At 39.0% G+C, this 24,738-nt stretch overlaps 1 protein-coding gene across 2 annotated transcripts; it reads left to right on the top strand.

The window, feature by feature from the left end:
- The first annotated feature begins 5,503 nt into the window (after positions 1–5,503).
- On the top strand, positions 5,504–20,616 carry guk1b (guanylate kinase 1b). Of its 2 annotated transcripts, XM_034232886.1 has the most exons (9): positions 5,504–5,564; positions 9,252–9,367; positions 9,952–9,993; positions 10,572–10,691; positions 12,492–12,588; positions 13,368–13,506; positions 18,843–18,927; positions 19,002–19,087; positions 20,239–20,616. In XM_034232886.1, exons 2-9 carry the CDS (start codon positions 9,256–9,258, stop codon positions 20,269–20,271), a joined length of 714 nt encoding a protein of 237 aa, XP_034088777.1. In that variant the 5' UTR covers positions 5,504–5,564; positions 9,252–9,255; the 3' UTR covers positions 20,272–20,616. The 2 variants fall into 2 exon arrangements, with proteins under 2 accessions (XP_034088777.1, XP_034088778.1); XM_034232887.1 differs by lacking the exon at positions 10,572–10,691.
- The last annotated feature ends 4,122 nt before the right edge of the window (positions 20,617–24,738 follow it).

Below are 24,738 nucleotides of genomic sequence, written 5' to 3' on the forward strand. Positions count from 1 at the left end.
TGCTGATGTTCAGGTGTATATCAGTATGTAGTGTCTCTACTTTAAAGAGTCCTCTCCTGCTGATGTTCAGGTGTATATCAGTATGTAGTGTCTCTACTTTAAAGAGTCCTCTCCTGCTGATGTTCAGGTGTATATCAGTATGTAGTGTCTCTACTTTAAAGAGTCCTCTCCTGCTGATGTTCAGGTGTATATCAGTATGTAGTGTCTCTACTTTAAAGAGTCCTCTCCTGCTGATGTTCAGGTGTATATCAGTATGTAGTGTCTCTACTTTAAAGAGTCCTCTCCTGCTGATGTTCAGGTGTATATCAGTATGTAGTGTCTCTACTTTAAAGAGTCCTCTCCAGCTGATGTTCAGGTGTATATCAGTATGTAGTGTCTCTACTTTAAAGAGTCCTCTCCTGCTGATGTTCAGGTGTATATCAGTATGTAGTGTCTCTACTTTAAAGAGTCCTCTCCTGCTGATGTTCAGGTGTATATAAGTATGTAGTGTCTCTACTTTAAAGAGTCCTCTCCTGCTGATGTTCAGGTGTATATCAGTATGTAGTGTCTCTACTTTAAAGAGTCCTCTCCTGCTGATGTTCAGGTGTATATCAGTATGTAGTGTCTCTACTTTAAAGAGTCCTCTCCTGCTGATGTTCAGGTGTATATCAGTATGTAGTGTCTCTACTTTAAAGAGTCCTCTCCTGCTGATGTTCAGGTGTATATCAGTATGTAGTGTCTCTACTTTAAAGAGTCCTCTCCTGCTGATGTTCAGGTGTATATCAGTATGTAGTGTCTCTACTTTAAAGAGTCCTCTCCTGCTGATGTTCAGGTGTATATCAGTATGTAGTGTCTGTCTACTTTAAAGAGTCCTCTCCTGCTGATGTTTCAGGTGTAATATCAGTATGTAGTTTGCTCTCACTTTAAGAGTTCCTCTCCTGCTGATGTTCAGTGTATATCAGTATGTAGTGTCTCTACTTTAAAGGTCCTCTCCTGCTGATGTCAGGTGTATATCAGTATGTAGTGTCTCTACTTTAAAGAGTCCTCTCCTGCTGATGTTCAGGTGTATATCAGTATGTAGTGTCTCTACTTTAAAGAGTCCTCTCCTGCTGATGTTCAGGTGTATATCAGTATGTAGTGTCTCTATTCTTTAAAGAGTCCTCTCCTGCTGATGTTCAGGTGTATATCAGTATGTAGTGTCTCTACTTTAAAGAGTCCTCTCCTGCTGATGTTCAGGATGTATATCAGCTAGGTAGTGTCTCTACTTTAAAGAGTCCTCTCCTGCTGATGTTCAGGTGTATATCAGTATGTAGTGTCTCTACTTTAAAGAGTCCTCTCCTGCTGATGTTCAGGTGTATATCAGTATGTAGTGTCTCTACTTTAAAGAGTCCTCTCCTGCTGATGTTCAGGTGTATATCAGTATGTAGTGTCTCTACTTTAAAGAGTCCTCTCCTGCTGATGTTCAGGTGTATATCAGTATGTAGTGTCTCTACTTTAAAGAGTCCTCTCCTGCTGATGTTCAGGTGTATATCAGTATGTAGTGTCTCTACTTTAAAGAGTCCTCTCCTGCTGATGTTCAGGTGTATATCAGTATGTAGTGTCTCTACTTTAAAGAGTCCTCTCCTGCTGATGTTCAGGTGTATATCAGTATGTAGTGTCTCTACTTTAAAGAGTCCTCTCCTGCTGATGTTCAGGTGTATATCAGGTATGTAGTGTCTCTACTTTAAAGAGTCCTCTCCTGCTGATGTTCAGGTGTATATCAGTATGTAGTGTCTCTACTTTAAAGAGTCCTCTCCTGCTGATGTTCAGGTTGTATATCAGTATGTAGTGTCTCTACTTTAAAGAGTCCTCTCCTGCTGATGTTCAGGTGTATATCAGTATGTAGTGTCTCTACTTTAAAGAGTCCTCTCCTGCTGATGTTCAGGTGTATATCAGTATGTAGTGTCTCTACTTTAAAGAGTCCTCTCCTGCTGATGTTCAGGTGTATATCAGTATGTAGTGTCTCTACTTTAAAGAGTCCTCTCCTGCTGATGTTCAGGTGTATATCAGTATGTAGTGTCTCTACTTTAAAGAGTCCTCTCCTGCTGATGTTCAGGTGTATATCAGTATGTAGTGTCTCTTACTTTAAAGAGTCCTCTCCTGCTGATGTTCAGGTGTATATCAGTATGTAGTGTCTCTACTTTAAAGAGTCCTCTCCTGCTATTTTCAGGTGTATTCAGTATGTAGTGTCTCTACTTTAAAGAGTCCCTCTCCTGCTGATGTTCAGGTGTATATCAGTATGTAGTGTCTCTACTTTAAAGAGTCCCTCTCCTGCTGATGTCCAAGGTGTATATCAGTATGTAGTGTCTCTACTTTAAAGAGTCCTCTCCTGCTGATGTTCAGGTGTATATCAGTATGTAGTGTCTCTACTTTAAAGAGTCCTCTCCTGCTGATGTTCAGGTGTATATCAGTATGTAGTGTCTCTACTTTAAAGAGTCCTCTCCTGCTGATGTTCAGGTTCTATATCAGTATGTAGTGTCTCTACTTTAAAGAGTCCTCTCCTGCTGATGTTCAGGTTCATATCAGTATGTAGTGTCTCTACTTTAAAGAGTCCTCTCCTGCTGATGTCAGGTGTATATCAGTATGTAGTGTCTCTACTTTAAAGAGTCCTCTCCTGCTGATGTTCAGGTGTATATCAGTATGTAGGGTCTCTACTTTAAAGAGTCCTCTCCTGATGATGTTCAGGTGTATATCAGTATGTAGGGTCTCTACTTTAAAGAGTCCTCTCCTGCTGATGTTCAGGTGTATATCAGTATGTAGTGTCTCTACTTTAAAGAGTCCTCTCCTGCTGATGTTCAGGTGTATATCAGTATGTAGTGTCTCTACTTTAAAGAGTCCTCTCCTGCTAATGTTCAGGTGTATATCAGTATGTAGGGTCTCTACTTTAAAGAGTCCTCTCCTGCTCCACGTTCAATGTGTTGGTTGAAGCGCTAGCCAATAGAACCGCGGGTGTTACATAGTGATGTCAGGAAGTAAATAAAGGAGTCCAATGGAGATGTTCCAGGCAGAGTGTGTGAGAGAAACTTCCTCTGGAGGGAACACAGGGATGTTAGCCATTGCAGACCATTTACATGCATACAAAATTATATGACACACTACAGGAAAGAGAAACCCCAAAGCAATAGTCCCTCATGCATAAAAATACATAAGAGAGAAAATATGCTGTATGTCAGATTATAGACGACAGCTCAGTTCCACCTGCAGTCCCTAAGTGTGTGTGTACAATATACTCAGTGGTTGTTTGGTGATATTCACCTGTTGTGCCTGAACTGACTGAGCACCTGCTGTTCTGCGACAGAGAACGGTGGACTCACCCTTTAAGAAGTGGGTCGCTGAAGGATTAGTGAGGCACAGCCGGCACACACTCTAAACCGGCTATTCTTAGCCTTTACCGCATTATCACACGCACACACACACACACACACACACACACACACACACACACACACACACACACACACACACACACACACACACACACACACACACACACACACACAGTTCAATCAGAGTGGGAAAACACTTGTTGAGTCTTTTTACCACAACAAGTAACTCCAGTGTCTTAACGTCCTCTAGTGGAGCTGCTAATAAGATAAGATGTACTTTATTGATCCAAATTTGGGAAATGTTTGCGTTGTAGCAGCATAAAAAGACAAGACATTGTACATTAGAGAAATTAAAAGACTAGAAACAATTAAAAATGTAAACATCGCAAATAGAAATAAAATAGCATTACAAAAGTAGGAAATATACATGTTGAAATACCAATTTACAGTAAACAACATTTAATATTTGATATTACATGAAGTGTGTAAGGAATGGAATGTACAGTGTGAGTATTGTTACTCTGGGATGCAGTGGGTCGCCTCCAGGTTCGATATGAAAACTGTCTCAGTGTGAACTCAGTGTTCACTTCACACCTAAAAGTCGTCTGACAGCAAAACGAGTCAAAGCTTGAACTCTCGTCTGCCTGATAAATACATGAAAGACAAGGAAGGAAATGCTTAGAAAAGGGGTTTGATTATAGAAAAAGAAAATATATTTTAACACTTATTTACGTATTCTTGTAGGCCCGTAATCGTTTCTCATTTCAGTAGTTAGATTGAATCAAACTGCAAATATGGTTGAAGTTGAACTCACAGCAAGCTTCATTTTGTTTTTACAATCCTCAAAGAAATGCTGGCTTTTATTAAAGTATATTTACCTCTGGCATTTCCTTTCAAAACCAACAAAATATAACCTGGTGCTTACGCAACAAGTGTGTGGATTCACAGCGAAAGCATATTCTTAAATATATCTACACACCCTGTACACACACTGTACACACCCTAAATATATCTTCACACACTGTACACACACACTGTACACACCTTAAATATATCTACACACACTGTACACACACTGTACACACCCTAAATATATCTACACACACTGTACACACCTTAAATATATCTACACACACTGTACACACCTTAAATATATCTACACACACCGTACACACACTGTACACACCCTAAATATATCTACACACACTGTACACACCTTAAATATATCTTCACACACTGTACACACCTTAAATATATCTACACACACTGTGCACACCTTAAATATATCTACACACACTGTGCACACACTGTACACACACTGTACACACCCTAAATATATCTACACACACTGTACACACCTTAAATATATCTACACACACTGTACACACACTGTACACACCTTAAATATATCTACACACACTGTACACACACTGTACACACCCTAAATATATCTTCACAAACGTACAACACACTGTACACACCTTAAATATATCTACACACACTGTACACACCCTAAATATATCTACACACACTGTACACACACTGTACATACATTGTACACACCCTACATATATCTACACACACTGTACACACACTGTACACACCCTACATATATCTACACACACTGTACACACCCTAAATATATCTACACACACTGTACACACACTGTACACACCTTAAATATATCTTCACACACTGTACTCACACTGTACACACCTTATCTACACACACTGCACACACACTGTACACACCCTACATATATCTACACACACTGTACACAGACTGTACACACCCTAAATATATCTACACACACTGTACACACACTGTACACACACTGTACACACCTTAAATATATCTACACACACTGCACACACACTGTACACACCCTAAATATATCTACACACACTGTACACACACTGTACACACACTGCACACACACTTCCTGCTGTAGCGTGATCATTTGTTTATGAAAAGCTGAATCTAAAGGATAAGCAGAAGTCAGCGTGCTCACATGTGATTGGTCACTGAGCTGAAGGGAGGGGGTGCTAATTCAGACTGACAGTGAGCTGATTCAGTGCACACACACACACACACACACCCACCCACACACACACACACACACACACACACACACACTGTAGTGTACTTAGGGGCCTGGCTGAAGAATCATCTGCTATCAAACGCTTCTACGACACACTCTGTTCTGCGCTGTAACGAGAGGTAAGGACACACTTCATTATTGATTATTGTTTGGTCTATGGATGTCAGAACATTGGGAGAAATATCCATCCCTGATTCTGAGAGTCATCAAAGAATCAATTACTTCACTTATCATCGCAGCTCTAATGAACACGCATGCAGTCACTAATGTGATTCATGTGAGTTTCAGACATTACCAAACGCTATAAAACTAATAGAAACACTTTTTAAATTGTTTTAAAATATAAATGATAATAATTTGTACAGTATTTGTTTGCTGCTTAGATATTTTAAAAGCTCTGCATAGGTGACACATCTAGTGTGCATTACATGTCAATTCAAGGAGCACATTTTGCACACAACAAGAATTAGATGATCAACACATTGATGTTATTTGATATTTAACTTATATTTATCAGACGTCTGTTAATGTTTCTCACATGTGTTATTGCTTTGTTCTTCTTTGGTCCTTTTACATAAGTTAATAACCTCCAAGTTGAATGGGAAATGTATTTATTGGGGATTTTAATTATCCTTTTAGCGACTCTTATGTGAAATATGCATTAAGTCGTTGGAAATATCAACACTGAGCAGATTTAGGTCGCCTGTTTTTTTTTTTGTACTGTTGCAGACTTTGACGTTATAAGTCATTGTATTAATATTGACTGTAAATAAATAGATGCTTCAGAGTACCTCAGGTAACCGGGTCACCTGTCCTATTAATGGTAATTCTAAATAGTCCCTCCTCAGGTTCACCTGTCCGGGACCCTTCGTGCCGCTCGGCCCGATCCAATTAATCCTCCGACTGACCCGCCGTGACTCCATTAACAGAAACCATAACATTAACCTGCAGGCGGCAGCAAGGAGGACAGGTTTAGATATTTCAATTAAGGAACAAACAGGAAGTAGAATGTCCTTAAGTGTCAATTTATTAACGGTGTAAATTAAAAGCAGAATAATGTAGGACTGGAGATCTGCTGCTGCTGGTTTTAAGAGCAGCTCGGATCAAAGGATTAACCATGGTGACCTTTGACCCGCTGATAGTTAGTGAGCCTTTACAGCACTGCAGTAATCATGCACAGGTAGAGCAGTTCTTAATAGACATGGTGTCAAGAAAAAGTCAAGTAATGTATTCATTCTACACATCTTCTAACTAAAATGATTCATTTAACCCTAGTGTTCGGGTCGAGTCTGACCCATTTACTAATTTCATCAATCATACATATTGTGTTTTACATCTGATTGCCTCAAGGCCTTATTATGTCCTCCACAGGAGACGTTTGAACATACAACATTTTGATAATCCTCCATAGGAAATGAATGGGTAACCCTAGAGGTGGGAGAAGTACTCAGATCTTGTACTTGAGTAAAAGTAGAAGTACTCAGATCTTGTACTTGAGTAAAAGTAGAAGTACTCAGATCTTGTACTTGTGTAAAAGTAGAAATACTCAGATCTTGTACTTGAGTAAAAGTAGAAGTACTCAGATCTTGTACTTGAGTAAAAGTAGAAGTACTCAGATCTTGTACTTGAGTAAAAGTAGAAGTACTCAGATCTTGTACTTGTGTAAAAGTAGAAATACTCAGATCTTGTACTTGAGTAAAAGTAGAAGTACTCAGATATTGTACTTGAGTAAAAGTATAAGTACTCAGATCTTGTACTTGAGTAAAAGTAGAAATACTCAGATCTTGTACTTGAGTAAAAGTAGAAGTACTCAGATCTTGTGCTTGAGTAAAAGTACAAGTACTCAGATCTTGTACTTGAGTAAAAGTAGAAGTACTCAGATCTTGTACTTGAGTAAAAGTAGAAATACTCAGATCTTGTGCTTGAGTAAAAGTAGAAGTACTCAGATCTTGTACTTGAGTAAAAAGTAGAAAGTACTCAGATCTTGTACTTGAGTAATAGTAGAAGTACTCAGATCTTGTCTTGAGTAAAAGTAGAAGTACTCAGATCTTGTACTTGAGTAAAAGTAGAAGTACTCAGATCTTGTACTTGAGTAAAAGTAGAAGTACTCAGATTCTTGTACTTGAGTAAAAGTAGAAAATACTCAGATCTTGTACTTGAGTAAAAAGTAGAAATCTCAGATCTTGTGCTTGAGTAAAAGTAGAAGTACTCAGATCTTGTACTTGAGTAAAAGTAGAAGTACTCAGATCTTGTACTTGAGTAAAAGTAGAAGTACTCAGATCTTGTACTTGAGTAAAAGTAGAAGTACTCAGATCTTGTACTTGAGTAAAAGTAGAAGTACTCAGATCTTGTACTTGAGTAAAAGTAGAAGTACTCAGATCTTGTACTTGAGTAAAAGTAGAATACTCAGATCTGTGTCTTGAGTAAAAGTAGAAGTACTCCAGATCTTGTACTTGAGTAAAAGTAGAAGTACTCCAGATCTTGTACTTGAGTAAAAGTAGAAGTACTCAGATCTTGTACTTGAGTAAAAGTAGAAGTACTCAGATCTTGTACTTGAGTAAAAGTAGAAGTACTCAGATCTTGTACTTGAGTAAAAGTGAAGAGTACTCAGATCTTGTACTTGAGTAAAAATAGAAGTACTCAGATCTTGTACTTGAGTAAAAGTAGAAGTACTCAGATCTTGTACTTGAGTAAAAGTAGAAGTACTCAGATCTTATACTGGAGTAAAAGTAGAAGTACTCAGATCTTGTACTTGAGTAAAAGTAGAAATACTCAGATCTTGTACTTGAGTAAAAGTAGAAGTACTCAGATCTTGTACTTGAGTAAAAGTAGAAGTACTCAGATCTTGTACTTGAGTAAAAGTAGAAGTACCAGAGTGTAGGAATACTCTGTCACAGTAAAAGTCCTGCATTCAAAATGTTCCTCAAGTGAAAGTAGAAAAGTATTATCATCAAAATATAGTGAAAGTAGCGACAGTAAAAGTAGTCGTAGTGCAGATTGGTCCATTTCAGAATAATATATATGATATGTTTTATAATGATTGATCATGAAAGTGTTCTCAAAGCTGGTGAAGGAGCAGCTAGTTTTAATGACTTTGTATTCTGCAGGGTTGCTTGTGGATTTACTCCAGGTGGAACTAAAGTCTGATTTAACACTTGATTATATTTCACATCATTCATCCACATCTGTGAAGTAACTAAAGGTATTAAATACATGTAGTGGAGTAAAAATACAAAGTAGCAACAAATGGGAATACTCAAGTAAAGTACAAGTACCTCAAAATTGTACTTAAGTACAGTTCTTGAGTTAATGTACTTAGTAACTTCCCATCTGTAACCCTGGATTATGTTCATCCATCATAGTACACACCATAATCATCTATTTGAAATTAATTTCAGTGTCTATTCAAGTAGACCAGTTGGGCCCGTTTTTACAGTTTAAATGGATGTTAAAATAAACACAATTTGGTGAGGATTCATTGTTTTTGTGTAAATGTAAGAGCAGAACACCAAAGTAAGGGGAGAAGCGAACACAACAGGGGGGTTAATATACAATACAATACAGCTTTATTTAAAAGCACTTTAAAACCTCCAGACCGGTGCTGTAGAGTCAAATCAATCAATCAATGTTTATTTATATAGCCCAATATCACAAATGAAGAAATAAAACATACAAAAATGTCCTGTATTTAATTCTAGAAAGGATCTTGTCTTCCCTGAACGTCAGATCTCTGATATCTGACGGTGATCTCAGCTCTTGGCACAAACTCAGTTCCCTTTAACCCTGTTATTTCCCGTGTGTTTCAGAATAATGTCCGGACCCAGACCCGTGGTGCTGAGCGGCCCCTCCGGAGCGGGGAAGAGCACTCTGATGAAGAGGCTGATGAAGGAGCACGAGGGCATCTTCGGCTTCAGCGTGTCACGTACGTTAGTGTGGAAGTACACGAGGAAACACAGTGTATTAGATTGAAGGTCTAATTCTGACCCTGCAGATAGATTTTGTGGCATTAGTTCATATTTGTCAGTGTTTGTACACAAAAGTGTCTATTTACCAGCAAACTGTGAAGTAAGACATTTTTTGGGGCTGTCTTGGTCAGAAAACATGGGATTCAACCAGCCATGAGATGTTTGACCCTCTTCTATGTCACATGAGGCTCCTTTGCTTTCCCAAAGGTGGGCTTAAGTTTGAGGAAACACCAAGCAATAATAGATATTAACTGTGCAAAGTGAAGCACAGTTCATATCTGTGTGGGTCTGTAGAGCCCATATTGCTTTTAAACTGGGAGTTTCAGACAAAATGTGAACACAGGAATATACAAACAGGCAGTATGTTGAAGTAATAACCCGAAATACAAGTATATGAACCTGAAAATGTGCATAATATGTCTCCTTTAAATGCTGAAATGGAAGTTTTTCAGCAATTTTGCTTTGATATCAATCAAAAACAGCCATTACAGATGATGTATTGCCATCTCAGGGTTTTAACAGGCACATTTTCTCCATACAGACACAACAAGAGACCCACGACCAGGAGAGGAAAACGGCAAAGGTAGGCTACTTCTGGCTCAAAACTGTTTTAAAAACACTTAGTATCTGCGCATGTGTTACATTCATGTATTCATTTATCCCAAACATTTGCCAAGTATGAGAAAAATAAAGAGCTTTTTGAACATTAAAACATTGAGACATGTCACAGTAGAGACACTGAATACAAATATGAACCTGGAAATGAACATAACAGGGCCCCTTTAAGCCCCAAAACTGACATTTAATTAGATTTTATTTCAGCAGTTTGATCTGAATGACCTTTAAACTTGTAACAATCCACATAGTCTGTATATTGTCAAACACACAGATGATGTTTTAAGCACCTTCACACTGCAGTAGGACCCTCATGCTCTGTGATGCACCTGAAGGGGCTTTAGACTTGGATTTGAAACTGAAAAACTGTGATAAAAGTGTTTTTTGTATCTTATTTGTGCTCCACATTCCCCCCCCCCCCCTTTCTTTCCCGTTCACCAAAAACACTTCTTACTCCCAAGTGTACTGCACGCTGGTTGTCCCCTCTGTTAAATCCGTGGATATAAAGGGATAAACCTCTGTGTGCCTTCTTTGCTTTCTCCATAGGGCTGAACTGTCTCCCCATGCTTCTGGGGGCGATTTTATTTCCTGTAGCAGACGTCTATTCCTCTGAAGACTTAGAAAGCTCATTTTCGTGTCCTAACAAATCGGAAACCACAGATAAAGGTGACCTCCATGTGATTCCTGATCACAGTTTTAAAGCAGAGGGGTTACTTTCATCATTCAGGCACCAATTATTAGATCTGTAGTCACTAGTCAAATGTGACAAACCATAAGAGAAATTCAAAACATGTTTAGTAATCTAGAGAATCAGGATAAAACCGTTTACACTTTGGAGTAAAAAGTCTTGAAAATAGCCCTCTGTGATGTGTCTGTAGTGATTCCCGTTTCCTGTCCCGTCCTTCTCTTCCCACTGATGGAGCAACATTCTGATAACAACGGCATATTTGACTCATTCTGACCCAAACCTGGGCTTTTAACTCAGGAACTCTTGTCTGTTTCTTATCTCAAAGGTTTTCAGTAACATATTTGACTGTTTTGCTCTGAAATTAGGACGCTTGTGACTCGGCCGCAATGTTGCAAACAAAACCCAAACAACATACGCAGCAGTTTCTAATTTGGCGGCTAAACAGTACACTAAAGCAGTGATTCTCAAATGGGGGTACGCGGACCCCTGGGGGTACGTTGGGGTACTGCAGGGGGTACGTGAGATTTAAAAAAAAAAATAATAATAATAATCTTAGTAAAATAAGTTAAATAGAAAACACAATTTTATATAAAACATTCCTAGAACCACCAAGGGGTCCTCATATAAATCAAATGTGTGTATTGTATTTTATAGTTTTTCACAACAACAACATATGACTTAAATTGAAAAACTCCTTGGAAAAATCTGTTTTATAAAAGTGTTATGTTATTTTTTTTCATGCATAAAGTGAAAATATCCTTAGTTTGTTGTAATGCATGCCACGAAGGAGTTAATAAATCAAACACTGAGGGAACATCACTATATTGTAATTATTTATATAGGCTTTTTCGATCAAAAATGTTCGGGATCGGTCAGGGGGTACTTGGGCTGAGAAAATGTTTCAAAGGGGGTACATTACTGAAAAAAGTTTGAGAAGCACTGCTCTAAAGTATGTCTCTGGAAATATTTGTACAATATATACGCTACGCAGAAACATCATCTTGACTTATTTGTAGTTTAAGGTAAGTGTGGAGTTCACCAGCAGTTGGAAATGTCATAGGAACAATAAAGGAGGCAGAGGAACATTTCATCTGTTTAATGCACTACTTTAATAGCAAGAAAATATTACAAAAAGGTTCGTTTTATTCAAGTTTCTTACGGCAGTTTTAAGTAATTTCTGCGTCTCGTTCAGGTGTTATCACTTCTTTGTTCATCAGATCCATTTCCTATTTCATTGTTACTTAGAACCTAACGTTCTCATGCTAGTGATTGTGTGCTATCGCAGTGTCCACTAGTGTTAGAAGTAGAACATAAATGAAGTATTGAATGCTGCTTTAGACCCTATGAGGTTTAGATATTGTTAGATTTAGGCATATGAATGTAGTATGGACAGTATGCCCTATAGCAGAAGTAATTGATAATAACACGCGCACACACACACACACACACACACACACACACACACACACACACACACACACACACACACACACACACACACACACACACACACACACACACACACACACACACACACACACACACACACACACACACACACACAGTCTCAACGTTAGCTTAGAGGAGAACGCTATACACCTGAAGACACACAGTTTGCCACAAGCCACAATGATATCCTTTTTGATTTCCTTCCATGTTCCTCGTAATCTTAGCTGTTTATTGTGATGAAACTATCTGGCAATTATATATATATATATAACTAACTGTATTGTGAATGTTAAAACTAGACTCATTGCTAATGTTAATGCATCTTACAGACTACCACTATACTACCAGAGAGGTCATGCAGGAGGGAATTGACAACGGAGACTTCATCGAGAACGCAGAGTTCTCCGGCAACCTGTATGGAACAAGGTAAATGCTTACACTCATTCATTTGCATGTGTTGTGCAGCGTGTATCTCCTAATGGAAGTGTTTTGGACCGACCCTGTTGGCCACCTTGACTTTATGCTTCACAGGCACATGTTCTACTTTTAACTACGTTCATCGAAAAGCTCCATTTCTTATATAAATTACAATTTGGAAAACAGAAAGTAATTTTATGCTTCTGATCAATTGAAGGACAAAGTATTTTCCTGAGCAGTAGTAGAACACATTTGCACATCAACAGCATTTCAATGCAATATACACATGAAAGCAGGGGTCACATGAATTCTAAACAGTATTTGTAACAGGAAAACACTGACTGGGAACATTTTACAGCAAAATGACTGTTTCTTTCAGTAATAAAGTGCACTTTACCCTGCTATTGACTTTATTAAGGCTTTCAATGCAGGCTTTTAACTTGTAGTGGAATTATTTTTAATAATTTTATCAATCTAATCACTCTGGTTATGTACAGTAATATACTCTGACGCTCGGCCACAGGGTACGGGCGGAGGTACGGGTCAAAAAGAGCAGCGCTGCAGCTCAGCACCTCCTCGTGTGTCACATTTAATCTCTTCCTCTTATTCTGAGGATAACACACACTCACTCACTGCTGTGTGAGTCTGAGCAGCCGGGGTCAATGCAGCGATCCTCTTAACTCGCTCACTAGGTGCAGCGCAATCACAAGATTACACCCTCAATACCTGCGTGACGAAGCCTCTTGTTTGATATGATTTAATGGCGTCTCAATGCATTGGTTCTGCAGTAAAGCGGCCATTCAAGACGTGATCGACAAGAACCTGATGTGCATCCTGGATGTGGATATCCAGGGAGTGAGGAGGATCAAAGAGACCGAGCTGAACCCCATCTACATCTCCATCCAGCCCCCCTCCATGGACATCCTGGTAAGTCGTAGTATCATTGCAGTGTTGTGGCGATCCAGCATAACACAACAGGAAGGAATGAAACGGAGAGGAATCAATACAACACAGAAATAGTTGAGATGAATCATTATTATTTAGTTGCTTCAACAGCAACCGATCGCAGAAATGCCCCCACTAAGAAACACAGGGCAGATATACGTTTCTAAATGTCACACCAACATGTTCCAGATGTCGAAAGGTCATCATCTCATGACTTCTTTAGGAGTCTTGCAAGATATGAATTATCCAATTAACAAACTATGCATACGTCTGCACATGAACGCACATACATTTCTTACATTAACTAACTCTTAGCTGTATTATATCTAAATGTAGCCTCTTTGCATTTCCTCTGAGCTCACTTAACCTAATAATTAGCAAAGAGACGATTCTATGGAAACTGTAACTTAATAACATAGTTACTATGACTAAGTCCAAGATTGATATAACAGCAGTATTTCACATATTGCATTCATTCAGCTCTGTTGCTGCCTGTGAAAGAAAAACAACTCCACTTCATCTCTTGGACGCAACATTAAATCACCACAGATTTCTCTTGGTATCAACAACAAGCAACACTTCATATTCGGACACTTTTAGAAGTTGGGCAGCAATTAAGGGAGGACATCTAAATATAGAAGTGTAGTTTTTTAAAAACAGCTTTACCTGTAATGATTCTCCTCTTTTTGGATCGTTTTACCCGAGTCACATCATATGCTCACATATAACAGTGTGCACACTCATTGGGACTGTTACTTCTTTCTAGATATCTACTATAGTTATTGAGATATATGGATTTAAGTATTCATATTTGACTGTAATCGTTTTTTGAATGGGCGTCATATATTCATCACGTCTCAAATATTATTCGTGATAAAGTAACAATACTAGGTACACAGTCAGTTATTGTGCAGTTTAACTCACCTGGATGACTTCCTGCGTCTTACAGTGCAGACGCTTTTCTGCTTGCTCTTGCCTCTGCTTTCTTTTTATGCTGATTTCCCTATTTTTCTTTTCTGATAACTTGGAGCAGCGGCTCCTGGACACTAACTTATCACTGGGACAGTTATTCTTGGTCGGATGAGAATTGGTCATACAGGTGTCAATCATACATTAAGCATCCAACCGGAAAGTGTACACTGTAGCCAGCCAGAAACGGTTGAACATACTCAGAGAAATGTGCTTTTCCAGACACTGAAGAAAGCAAAATACCATGACTTTTCGCTATCAGGGCTGTTAGGGAAAACATCAGGCAATATGTATTGTGAGATTATTACGTTTCTAGGAGAAATTGATACATTTAAAATAATCTAGAGTTGTTGTTTTGTTTATTGTTTTCGGTCTCTTGTTCACACTCCAGTCCAGTTGGTGGCGGTAATGCGCCTACAAGTTAGTTTGCCAACCGCCAATAAACACGAAAGAAGAAGAAGAAGTTATTCTTCGTAAATAGATGAAGGGTTTCAGCCATATTTCAATATTTTTACTACGACCACCTCACTCCTACAGTAGCGTGGCCTAGCAACAGCTAATTAAAGCCTGGTACTGCTTGCTATTTAGCTATTTAGCAGCAAAATGCCTCCGCTCTCTACAGATGACTTCCTCAAACTTCTACAGAAGATGGCCGTGTTGGAAATGAAAATGCAACGGTTGGAACTTAACGTGGAAGTGAATGGACTTGGTTGGAATGACACCACTTTACCAGTGCTGCAAAATAATGGAAAAGGGCATGCTAACTTACAGCTAGTTAGCAGCTACAAGGATTCCAAGGAACAGGAGGGCTGTGTACCGGGTAATACATCTACAAGTGGTAGTCCTCCCTGGAACTCTCTGTGTGCAAAACCTAAGAGTAAATCATTTCCATGGGATTTGGGAGTAATAACAGGAAGAGCCCAGCGCTCTGAAATCTGTGATGCGACCGGCTGGCCTGCATTGTTATCACCCAGGAAGAGCGCCTCTTCAACCCCTCTTCCTACTAGGAAACAGCCGTGGACAGCTGCTAAAGGGAGAACTACAAACAGGTACTGAGGTAATGGTTTTTGGAGGCAGAACGTATAAAAGTTAGCGCTGAGCTTCAGTCTGCAATGTTCAAACAACAGATAAAGCCAGAAATCTAGGTGTAGTCATGGACTCTGACCTGAGTTTCAACAGTCACATTAAAACAATTACTAAATCAGCCTACTATCACCTAAAGAACATATCTAGGATTAAAAGACTAATGTCACGGCAGGATTTGGAAAAACTTGTCCGTGCTTTTATCTTCAGTAGACTGGACTACTGCAATGGTGTCTTCACAGGTCTCACTAAATCACATCACTCCTGTTCTGAAGTCTTTACACTGGCTTCCTGTGTGTCAAAGAATAGATTTCTAAATACTGCTGCTGGTTTATAAAGCACTGAATGGTTTAGGCCCAAAATACATTTCCGACCTCCTACTAAATGATGAACCATCCAGATCTCTCAGGTCTTCAGGGACTGGTCAGCTTTCTGTCCCCAGAGTCAGAACTAAACATGGAGAAGCAGCGTTCAGTTATTATGCTCCAAATATCTGGAACAAACTCCCAGAAACCTGCAGGTCCGCTGCAACTCTGACTACTTTTAAATCCAGACTGAAGACTTTTCTTTTTGTCTCTGCTTTTAATTGAAACTGAGCGGTTGTGTTTCGTTTTTGGTTAATGGACATTTGGGGCTCGTAACCCCAGGGAATCAGAGTCTGGGGACTTTGTCCTGGCTGCTTTTCTCTGTGTCTGCTGCTCGGGACGGACACAGCTCATGTTCGGAGAAACCTTAAAGAAAGGCATCAGTGAAGTAGAACTTCTGTGTGAACTATTCACATCTTAAACATCACTGTAACTTTTATTCATGTATTTTTTCTTTTTAATGACTGTTTTTAAATGCCTTTGTCTGAATGTCTTTCATTTTTGTAAAGCACCTTGAATTGCCTTGTGTTGAAAGGTGCTATATAAATAAACTTGCCTTACCTGTAATTAGTTAGCAAATGCATGTTCAATTACAACCAATTGTGTGTATACTGTACATCAATCTACAATTCCCAAGTGCATAACATCATCACACCATTCTCTAACTTTTAAACTTTGAGTCTGTTCACTTACATACAATGAAACTTAATAAACAAGTTCACAGAGACCATGTACATTAAATACTCGCACCAAAACGTCCTCCTGAATGAAAAAGACCACCATCATATCTCTTGAACGCAACATTAAATCACCAGATTTATCTTGGTGTCAACAACAAGCATATTCTGACTCTTAGAAGTTGGGCAGCAGTCACACAGCTTTAAGAGAGGAAATCTAAATATAGAAGTGTCTTTACCTTGATGACAAACACAACCTCCTAAATAGAGATGATACAGCTTTGCAAGTCTTATGTTTTCTCTCAGTGATTGTGATGTTAATGTTTTTGATGTATTGTCTTGATATTTGTCTGTTGATGTTACACATGGAGCTGCTGTGAAAGTCACATTTCTGACCATTAACCAGAGGTGGAAGTAGTGCAGTACAAATACTTCGTTTCTGTACTTAAGTACATTTTTCTGGTATCAGTACTTTACTCCACTACTTATTTTTCTGATGACTTTTTACTTTGACTTCTTACATGTTGAACACTAATACCTGAACTTTCTACTTCTTACATGTTGAACACTAATACCTGAACTTTCTACTTCTTACATGTTGAACACAAATACCTGAACTTTCTACTTCTTACATGTTGAACACAAATACCTGAACTTTCTACTTCTTACATGTTGAACACAAATACCTGTACTTTCTACTTCTTACATGTTGAACACAAATACCTGAACTTTCTACTTCTTACATGTTGAACCCAAATACCTGTACTTTCTACTTCTTACATGTTGAACCCAAATACCTGTACTTTCTACTTCTTACATGTTGAACACAAATACCTGAACTTTCTACTTCTTACATGTTGAACCCAAATACCTGTACTTTCTACTTCTTACATGTTGAACACAAATACCTGTACTTTCTACTTCTTACATGTTGAACACAAATACCTGAACTTTCTACTTCTTACATTGTTGAACTCAAATACCTGTACTTTCTACTTCTTACATGTTGAACTCAAATACCTGTACTTTCTACTTCTTACATGTTGAACACAAATACCTGTACTTTCTACTTCTAACATGTTGAACACAAATACCTGTACTTTCTACTTCTTACATGTTGAACACAAATACCTGAACTTTCTACTTCTTACATGTTGAACTCAAATACCTGTACTTTCTACTTCTAACATGTTGAACACAAATACCTGCACTTTCTACTTCTTACATGTTGAACACAAATACCTGTACTTTCTACTTCTTACATGTTGAACTCAAATACCTGTACTTTCTACTTCTTACATGTTGAACTCAAATACCTGTACTTCTACTTCTTACATGTTGAACTCAAATACCTGTACTTTTCTACTTCTTACATGTTGAACTCAAATACCTGTACTTCCTACTTCTTACATGTTGAACTCAAATACCTGTACTTTCTACTTCTTACATGTTGAACACAAATACCTGTACTTTCTACTTCTTACATGTTGAACTCAAATACCTGTACTTTCTACTTCTTACATGTTGAACACAAATACCTGTACTTTCTACTTCTTACATGTTGAACCCCAAATACCTGTACTTTCTACTTCTTACATGTTGAACTCAAATACCTGTACTTTCTACTTCTTACATGTTGAACTCAAATACCTGTACTTTCTACTTCTTACATGTTGAACTCAAATACCTGTACTTTCTACTCTCTCATTTCCCAAACAGCTGGTCCTTAGTCTGAATGTGTGTTTGATGCGTGATCATTATTCTTTAGAGTCATTGCGTGCCTATTGATTTGAACACGATCCGTGTATCCATCATTTCCTGGTCTTCTCTAAAGAAGAGGGACCAATGGAAACGTTGTCATGTTGCCGTTGTTCAGCATGGAAACATTCATTAGCTAACAATGACATTATTGTTCTATAATATAAAGGGAGGTCAGGTACTCTTTAAAGCAGCTGCTAGTTATGGGTACTTTTTACTGAAGTACTTTTCAAAGCCCTCTTTACTTTGACTTGAGTAAAGACGTTTAGTCAGCATTTTTAAACACGAGTATCTGTACTTCTACTTGAGTAAAGGATGTGTGTACTTTTGCCATCTCTGCCATTAAAGTATTAAAGTATCATTGTGCAAAGCTGCAGTTATGACAGCCCATTGGTTTCCTTGTGAAGCAGCTCATGGGTTTCTTTAAGAAGCATTGGTTGAAACATGTCCTGTCTTTGTCTCTCAGGAGAAGCGTCTGCGGGACAGACAGACGGAGACGGAGGAGAGTTTACAGAAGCGTCTGGAAGCAGCTCGCATCGACATGGAGCTCAGTGAGTGTCTCAGTGTGACATGAACGACGCTTGAAATAAGAGCATTATGAAACTAATCCAATGTTCTCCTGCAGGCAACGAGCCAGGGGTGTTTGATGTGGTCATCATCAACGATGACTTAGAGAGAGCTTACGAGGAGCTGAGAGACATCCTCAGTGACGTGAGTTCAACTAAAATCACATCCAACGTCATTCATTTACAAACTGTTGACTTGTGTCTGCCAGCTGCTGCGGTTTACTGACGAGGATAAGAGCATGTGTTTAAAGCAGTGGTGGAGAGTAACTACGTTCATTATCAATACTGGAAACAGTGTAAAACTTCTACTGCACTACATGTCAGAGGTAAGGACTTTTTTATCCACTAAATTAATCTAATACCTTAAATCAGGGGGGTCAAACTCAAACACACAGTGGGCCAACATTAAAAAATTGGTACTAGTGGAGGGCCGGACTGGTTCAATGTTTATTGCAGAACTTATTGAAATGAACTTATTGCACATATTAAACCTGGAACTAACACAGCTTAAATTATTGCCTATAAAAACAACATTAAACATTAAATAATCAGTTGCATTCATTTCTTATGGCTCTATCTGCAGCTTTTCCAGAGTCATTTCTTATGATTACATTTTCCCACAGGCCAACAACAGCTTCAACAAAACTATTCCCCTCAAAGAGAAAACCAAACATGCCCTGTTGTCCTGAGAGAAAGTGCAGAAGGAAGCATCCATTGAACTCAGTGTGCTGCTCTGTGATGCTAGTTCAGATACTTGGCATCTCATCTTGGGTGCAAGGTCATCAATGTTTGGGCTCAGGCTCTGAGCTGAGGAGACCCTCAGGATGGAGTGAAGGTGTGCGTGCAATATACCGGCGGGCCAGATCTAATAGAAATTAGAAATTATCCTGCGGGCCGAAATTAAATCCACCAAGGGCCTGATTTGGCCCCCGGGCCTTGAGTTTGACACATGTGCCTAAAATTAACCTTTTTAGATAACTGATATCAAATATAATAAATACATCAATTTGACTTTAGGTATACCTGGAATAAATGCACAAGCTAACAAGCAATATTTAATTGGGTTCCTATTTAGGTCTTTTTAGAGCTTTCCCCTTTTATAGGTTTTAGTGCATGTAAATGGTCTGCAAAGGCTAAAATCTCCCACACACCCCCATGTGAAACACCTCCATAGGACATCACTATGTAACACTCGCACTTTATTGGCTAGCAATCTAACACATTGTACGTGATAGGCCAAGGGGCGGGACATCAGTGGAGACACTCTTTAAAAGTATCTTCTTCTTCTTTCAACAGGAAATCCAGAAAGTGAAGGAGGTGAAATCATAAGGAGGAAAATCTTTCTGCGGCTGTGACTCTGAATAACTTCATCTACACCGACACACTTGGTCTTTACCATCTAAAAGTTGGCACTCACCTCACACCATTATGAAGCACACATTATCTCCAGTCAGAACATCACACTTTCATTCATTAGTTTTGTTGTATTCTTGGTCGAAATGAATACACACGTAGTTAAGTACATGACTGCTAAAACTACTATTACATTAACTAAATATTTACTGCTGCCAATGTCTTAAATATGGAGGAACGTCGAGATAAAATGACTGAATTTAAAACATTCGCATGTAAGTTTGTGTTGAAAGGCTGAATAAAGACTGTGAAGACAACCGGCGACCACGTTTGTGCCATTTATTTAATCTTGTATTGAAGTATTATCTGGCATTTATTAAAACCTACAAGTAATGGATTTCTCAGTTGTACATTATAACTTTAAGGCAAAATGTGAACAATTTGAAATAACATACATCACTCAGAAAAGCTGTTTTCACCTTAATGCCAAACACGTGCATCTGTCACCGGTTTCTCATGTAACTAAGTCTAGATTTTAAAACTCATGCACTCTGAAAGACTTATCCCTGATATGTTTCCATATAAACCAAAGCACACACTTATAAAAGCTTCTGGATAAATACATAAAAACTCATTAAGACGCATTACATTTTTTAAATCAGAGGAAACCAAAAATGAATTTATGAACCTTGCTGAAATTAAATGTGCTGGATAGTTGTAAAGGTCTGCTATTATACTGTTCTTCATCAATGTATCACAGGTCTCAGATATATTCAGAGCCTGTCTCTGATTGGCTGAAACACCAAACAGATCATTGCAGCATTACCCATAATCCCCTCTGTTTCAGCCCATTTCCAAAGTGCTGATTCTCTGTCTGTTACTTTAGATGAAAACAAGGAGCCCCTCCCCACGCCCCTCTGAGAGAGATTTGGTTACAAAGAACACAATGTTGCTCTAGGAGGAGATTCAGGTGATAAGGGGGGGGGGGGGGGGGTTACCTTGGTTGCTAATGGTTACACAAGACAAAACATCGTTATGACATCATAAAGTGGCCAAAATCTGATCAGCTCATTTTCAGACAGGTTTTTATAGAAATGGATCAGGACAAAAAGAGAGAGAATCTTTGTTCCTGAAACTTTCAGAGTCTCTTTCCACAGAGGGGACACATGGTGATGTAGAAGAGACATGAAGAAGAGGGGACACATGTTGATGTAGAAGAGACATGAAGAAGAGGGGACACATGTTGATGAAGAAGAGACATGAAGAAGAGGGAACACATGTTGATGTAGAAGAGACATGAAGAAGAGGGGACACATGTTGATGTAGAAGAGACATGAAGAAAAGGGGACACATGTTGATGTAGAGGAGACATGAAGAAGAGGGGACACATGTTGATGTAGAAGAGACATGAAGAAGAGGGGACACATGTTGATGTAGAAGAGACATGAAGAAGAGGGGACACATGTTGATGTAGAAGAGACATGGAGAAGAGGGGACACATGTTGATGTAGAAGAGACATGAAGAAAAGGGGACACATGTTGATGTAGAGGAGACATGAAGAAGAGGGGACACATGTTGATGTAGAAGAGACATGAAGAAGGGGGACACATGTTGATGTAGAAGAGACATGAAGAAGAGGGGACACATGTTGATGTGAAGAGACAGGAAGAAGAGGGGAACACATGTTTGATGTAGAAGAGACATGAAGAAGAGGGGGACACATGTTGATGTAGAGAGACATGAGAAGAGGGGACACATGTTGATTGTAGAGAGACATGAAGAAGAGGGGACACATGTTGATGTAGAGGAGACATGGAGAAAGAGGGGACACATGTTGATGTAGAAGAGACATGAGAAGAGGGGACACAGTTTGATGTAGAAGAGACATGAAGAAGAGGGGGACACATGTTGATGTAGAAGAGACATGAAGAAGAGGGGACACATGTTGATGTAGAAGAGACATGAAGAAGAGGGGACACATGTTGATGTAGAAGAGACATGAAGAAGAGGGGACACATGTTGATGTAGAAGAGACATGAAGAAGAGGGGACACATGTTGAATGTAGAAGAGACATGAAGAAGAGGAGACACATGGTGATGTAGAAGAGACATGAAGAAGAGGGGACACATGTTGATGTAGAAGAGACATGAAGAAGAGGGACACATGTTGATGTAGAAGAGACATGAAGAAGAAGGGGACACATGTTGATGTAGAAGAGACATGGAAGAAGAGGGGACACATGTTGATGTAGAAGAGACATGAAGAAGAGGGGACACATGTTGATGTAGAAGAGACATGAAGAAGAGGGGACACATGTTGATTGTAGAAGAGACATGAAGAAGAGGGGGACACATGTTGATGTAGAAGAGACATGAAGAAGAGGGGACACATGTTGATGTAGAAGAGACATGGAGAAGAGGGGACAGATGTTGATGTAGAAGAGACATGAAGAAAAGGGGACACATGTTGATGTAGAAGAGACACGAAGAAGAGGGGACACATGTTGATGTAGAAGAGACATGAAGAAGAGGGGATACATGTTGATGTAGAAGAGACATGAAGAAGAGGGGACACATGTTGATGAAGAAGAGACATGAAGAAGAGGGGACACATGGTGATGTAGAAGAGACATGAAGAAGAGGGGACACATGTTGATGTAGAAGAGACATGAAGAAGAGGGGACACATGTTGATGTAGAAGAGACATGAAGAAGAGGGGATACATGTTGATGTAGAAGAGACATGAAGAAGAGGGGACACATGGTGATGTAGAAGAGACATGAAGAAGAGGGGACACATGTTGATGTAGAAGAGACGTGAAGAAGTGGATTTTGCACAATAGGCGACCTTTAAAGGGAGTGTGTGTTTACTGGAAGAAGGGCCCCTGGATCTTGGGTGCGCACCAGCTCTCGTTTCTCCTCTTTCTGTTGGAGGGTAATCCTTCAGTTTGTCGGTGGAGAAACTGACTTTGGAGTGACGGGCACGATGAGCTCTCAGCCACGAGTTCTGGAGACACTCTGCTGCCGTGGGTCTCCCCCTGCAGAGATGATATCATATTAGAAAATACACACATTTATCTTTTTATTGAACTAGTTTAAATGTAGGAAATTGAAACCACTTTGCCCAGTTGTATATTACCCCATGTTCTGATGTTTTATTAATACTTTAACAAGATTCAAAGGCTTTATTTTCATTCATGCGACAGAGTGAAACAAATCTGAAGGCTTCTATAAAAATGCAACTTTCAATATAGTATAAGAAAAAAATAAAAAGAGCAATAGATAAATAATAGGTTCGTCTTAAAACTTGTAATTTAATTAAAGAAATGTATGGTATCAGTGCAATCTAGTTATATTAACCCTCCTATTGTCTTCGTTCCCCCCCCTTACTTTGGTGTTCGCGGTCAATTTGACCGGTCCTGTTTTAACTGCTATTACAAAAACCATTAATCATCACCAAATTTCATTTAACACCCTTTCAAACTGTAAGTATTGTATCAGACTACTGGTATACATGAAAAACTGCAGTAAATATACAAAGAACAGACACTGAACAAGTATTGCGTGTGACAGGTGTGATCCATGTGGGGGAGGGGCACATAAGAGCGGGAAATGTATCAAATTGTTCTGTGTGTGTGTGTGATTGACATGGGGGATTGACACGTAAGGGGGGGGACACATCTAGTGTGTGTGTGTGTGTGTGTGTGTGTGTGTGTGTGTGGTGTGTGTGTGTGTGTTATATCTGATCTGGATGGTTACTAATTCCTTTTCTTTATGGCGGTAATTTTTGACCAGGAACACCATGGTGTTACAAAGTTGACTAAATCATCCAAAATTCAATGAAAGTGGTGATCAGCAACTGTGAAGGATATCATAAAGCAGTGTTTCTCAAACGTTTTCATACCAAGGACTTAACCAATAAAAAAACACTCGCAGACCACATAACTCCACAAATATAAAAAAACACATCGTTTTTCTAGAACAGATTACAAATCGCCTGAAATTGGTACAAACAGGCGGCTACATGTGTGATGAAGGTGTTGCACTGGGCTATATCATGCAATCAAAAGTGAAACTGAAGCTCGCTCCATTGCGGAGATATTCCCGCGAGAGTGCGGAAAACTGAAATGTATTTATTAATTTCTAATGTGAAATGTTACCAATATACTCACGGACCACTAGGGGGCGCTCACTGACCGCCAGTGGTCCGCGGACCACACTTTGAGAAGCACTGTATAAAGCCTTAATGCAATCGAATGTAAAACAAAAAAGTTATGATTGATGAAAGTAGTAAATCGGTCAGATTTGACCCGAAGACAACAAACATTTCATCTTACGATACAAAACTCTGTAACTCACACCAAAACAATCTAGATAATATAGATATAGATAGATAATAGCACTACAGGTAAGATTGTAAACATATATTTTTGATTGTAGGGC

The sequence above is a fragment of the Gymnodraco acuticeps genome, unplaced genomic scaffold, assembly GCF_902827175.1.
Source record: "Gymnodraco acuticeps unplaced genomic scaffold, fGymAcu1.1, whole genome shotgun sequence".
NCBI classification, from domain to species: Eukaryota; Metazoa; Chordata; class Actinopteri; order Perciformes; family Bathydraconidae; genus Gymnodraco; species Gymnodraco acuticeps.